Source organism: Eurypyga helias, unplaced genomic scaffold (assembly GCF_000690775.1).
Source record: "Eurypyga helias isolate BGI_N326 unplaced genomic scaffold, ASM69077v1 scaffold41399, whole genome shotgun sequence".
Lineage (NCBI taxonomy): Eukaryota > Metazoa > Chordata > Aves > Eurypygiformes > Eurypygidae > Eurypyga > Eurypyga helias.
This window is the reverse complement of record NW_010272202.1, coordinates 1,003-2,976: the sequence shown is the minus strand read 5'-3', so window position 1 is coordinate 2,976 and position 1,974 is coordinate 1,003. Positions and strand designations below refer to the sequence as shown.

The following is a 1,974-nucleotide window of genomic DNA, read 5'->3' as shown; positions in this document are numbered from 1 at the left end:
GGGCGCCGCTGCCTGTGGCAGGGGGTGGGGCTGGGGCTGGGTGGGCTTTAAGGTCCCTTCCCACCCAAACCGTTTGATGATGCTGTGACTGTTGCGTGCGGCTGCATGGCTGGTGGAGGGGAACGCTCCCCACTCACGATTACTGCATGTGGGGTTGCAAATGGCTCCTCGTCCCCAGTGACAAGCAGACAGTGAAGTGTGCCCGCCTCTGCCCCCCACAGACCTCAAGGGAAGGCTGTGGATCTGCCAGCGGAGATCTGCTTTCGTGTTGCTGTTCCTCCTCTTGTTCTGGGCTGTAAACAGCTCTGTTAATTAGCGCTTTGCACAGCGGTGCGTTATCCAGCTGGGAACTTACATAGTTACTGACCTGAGAATCCCACAAATGCTATTTTAAACCAAAAAAAAAGGCCCTGCCTGTTGAGCAGCACGGGGAGCCCATATGTCCTGACCGCGTGTTGCTTTCTCTCCCTGCAGCTCCACATGAGGATCCACGCGGCATACGGATCCACCAAGGACATCTCCGTGTACAGCTCCATCAGCCTCCCGCCCACGCACATCTACATCGTCGGCCGACCCACCAAGAAGCTGCAGAGCCAGTGCCAGGTAGGGGCCAGCTTGTTGGAGCCCAGGAGGGGCTGCCACCAGAGGGCAACAGGGATTTGGTCACCTTTCAGATGTCGCAAGCTAGCGTTTGCCAGGAGGACGGGAACAGTCCCCCGTACCAGGACCCATCACACAAGTCTGGGTGGTTCCGTGTCTTGGGTGTCACCCCAGAGATGGCACAGCGAATGCCTTTGGCTGCCGGTGACTGTTGGGGAATTCCAAATGTTGGAGAGGGACTTTTTCCAAGGGCCCGGAGTGACAGGACAAGGGGTGACGGGTTTAAACTGGAAGAGGGAGATTGAGATTGGAGATCAGGAAGAAATTCTTCCCGGAGAGGGTGGGGAGCACTGGGACAGGTTGCCCAGAGGAGCTGTGGATGCCCCATCCCTGGAAGTGTCCAAGGCCAGGCTGGATGAGGCTTGGAGCAACCTGGTCTAGTGGAAGGTGTCCCTGCCCATGGCAGGGGGTGGGACTGGGTGGGCTTTAAGGTTCCTCCAAACCCAAACCACTCTGTGATCCTATGAAGTGCATCCCATCATTCTCCTGCCTGTCCTCCCTCTCATGCCTGTCCTCCTCCCTCTCACGCCTGTCCTCCTCCCTCGTGTCTCACAGTTCATCACGGAGGGGTACGCGGCCCACCTGGCCCAGCTGGAGTACAACCACCGCTCGCGGCCCGCCAAGAACACCACGCGCATGGCGCTGCGGAAAGGCAGCTTTGGGCTGCCCAGCCAGACCGAGTTCCTGCGCAAGAGGAATCACCTGCTGCGGACCATCTCCTCCCAGCCTTTGGCCACCGGCAGCAGCACCGGCCACCGCCCCGAGCGCACCCAGAGCCAGTCCGACAGCGACAAGGAGAGGGACAGGGAACGCAGCCAAAGAAGCATGAGCATCGCCACGGGGTGCTGGGGCCGGAGCGCGGCATCCCGGCTGGAGTCTGGCCTCCTGGGGCAGAAGTAGCCGGGCCGGAGCGACTGTCGGCTGCAGCCATCGGAGGAGAAAACAAAAGGGAAGAGGGACGAGGCCGGCGTTACGGGCTGGAAGGGTAAATATGGTGCTACTCTAATAACATCGTGGTGTTCTGGGAAGAGACGGGATGTTTCCCACGCAGAACGTGCAGGCCTTGCAGCGGGAGCGTCAGGTTTGTGCAGCACAAGCCCGAGGAACAGCTGGAAATCGGGTGGGGGGGAAAAGTCTCCAGGTCAGGATCGTGCTCTCCCCTGCCTCCTTCTCTTATCCAGGTTTAGTGACTGTAAATACGTGCCTCCTCGCCTTGTTAGCCATCGCTCCGATACGCGTGACCGAGCGCTGTCCTCGGAGCCGCAGGAAGAGGGCCTGGGGAGCTCCTTCTTGGTTATCCCGGGAGTCAGACCG

General features: G+C 59.9%; 1 protein-coding gene across 1 annotated transcript in view; it reads left to right on the top strand.

Moving 5' to 3' along the window:
* The window catches only part of LOC104515179 (membrane-associated phosphatidylinositol transfer protein 2-like), a gene marked incomplete at its 5' end in the record, with an annotated part of 27,077 nt that extends 25,517 nt beyond the window's left edge, over nt 1-1,560 (top strand). Inside the window, 2 exons of the mRNA XM_010159061.1 lie at nt 475-603; nt 1,216-1,560. Of these exons, the coding sequence (XP_010157363.1) occupies nt 475-603; nt 1,216-1,560 (474 nt within the window). The remainder of the gene's footprint in view (nt 1-474; nt 604-1,215) is intronic.
* Nucleotides 1,561-1,974: the final 414 nt, after the last annotated feature.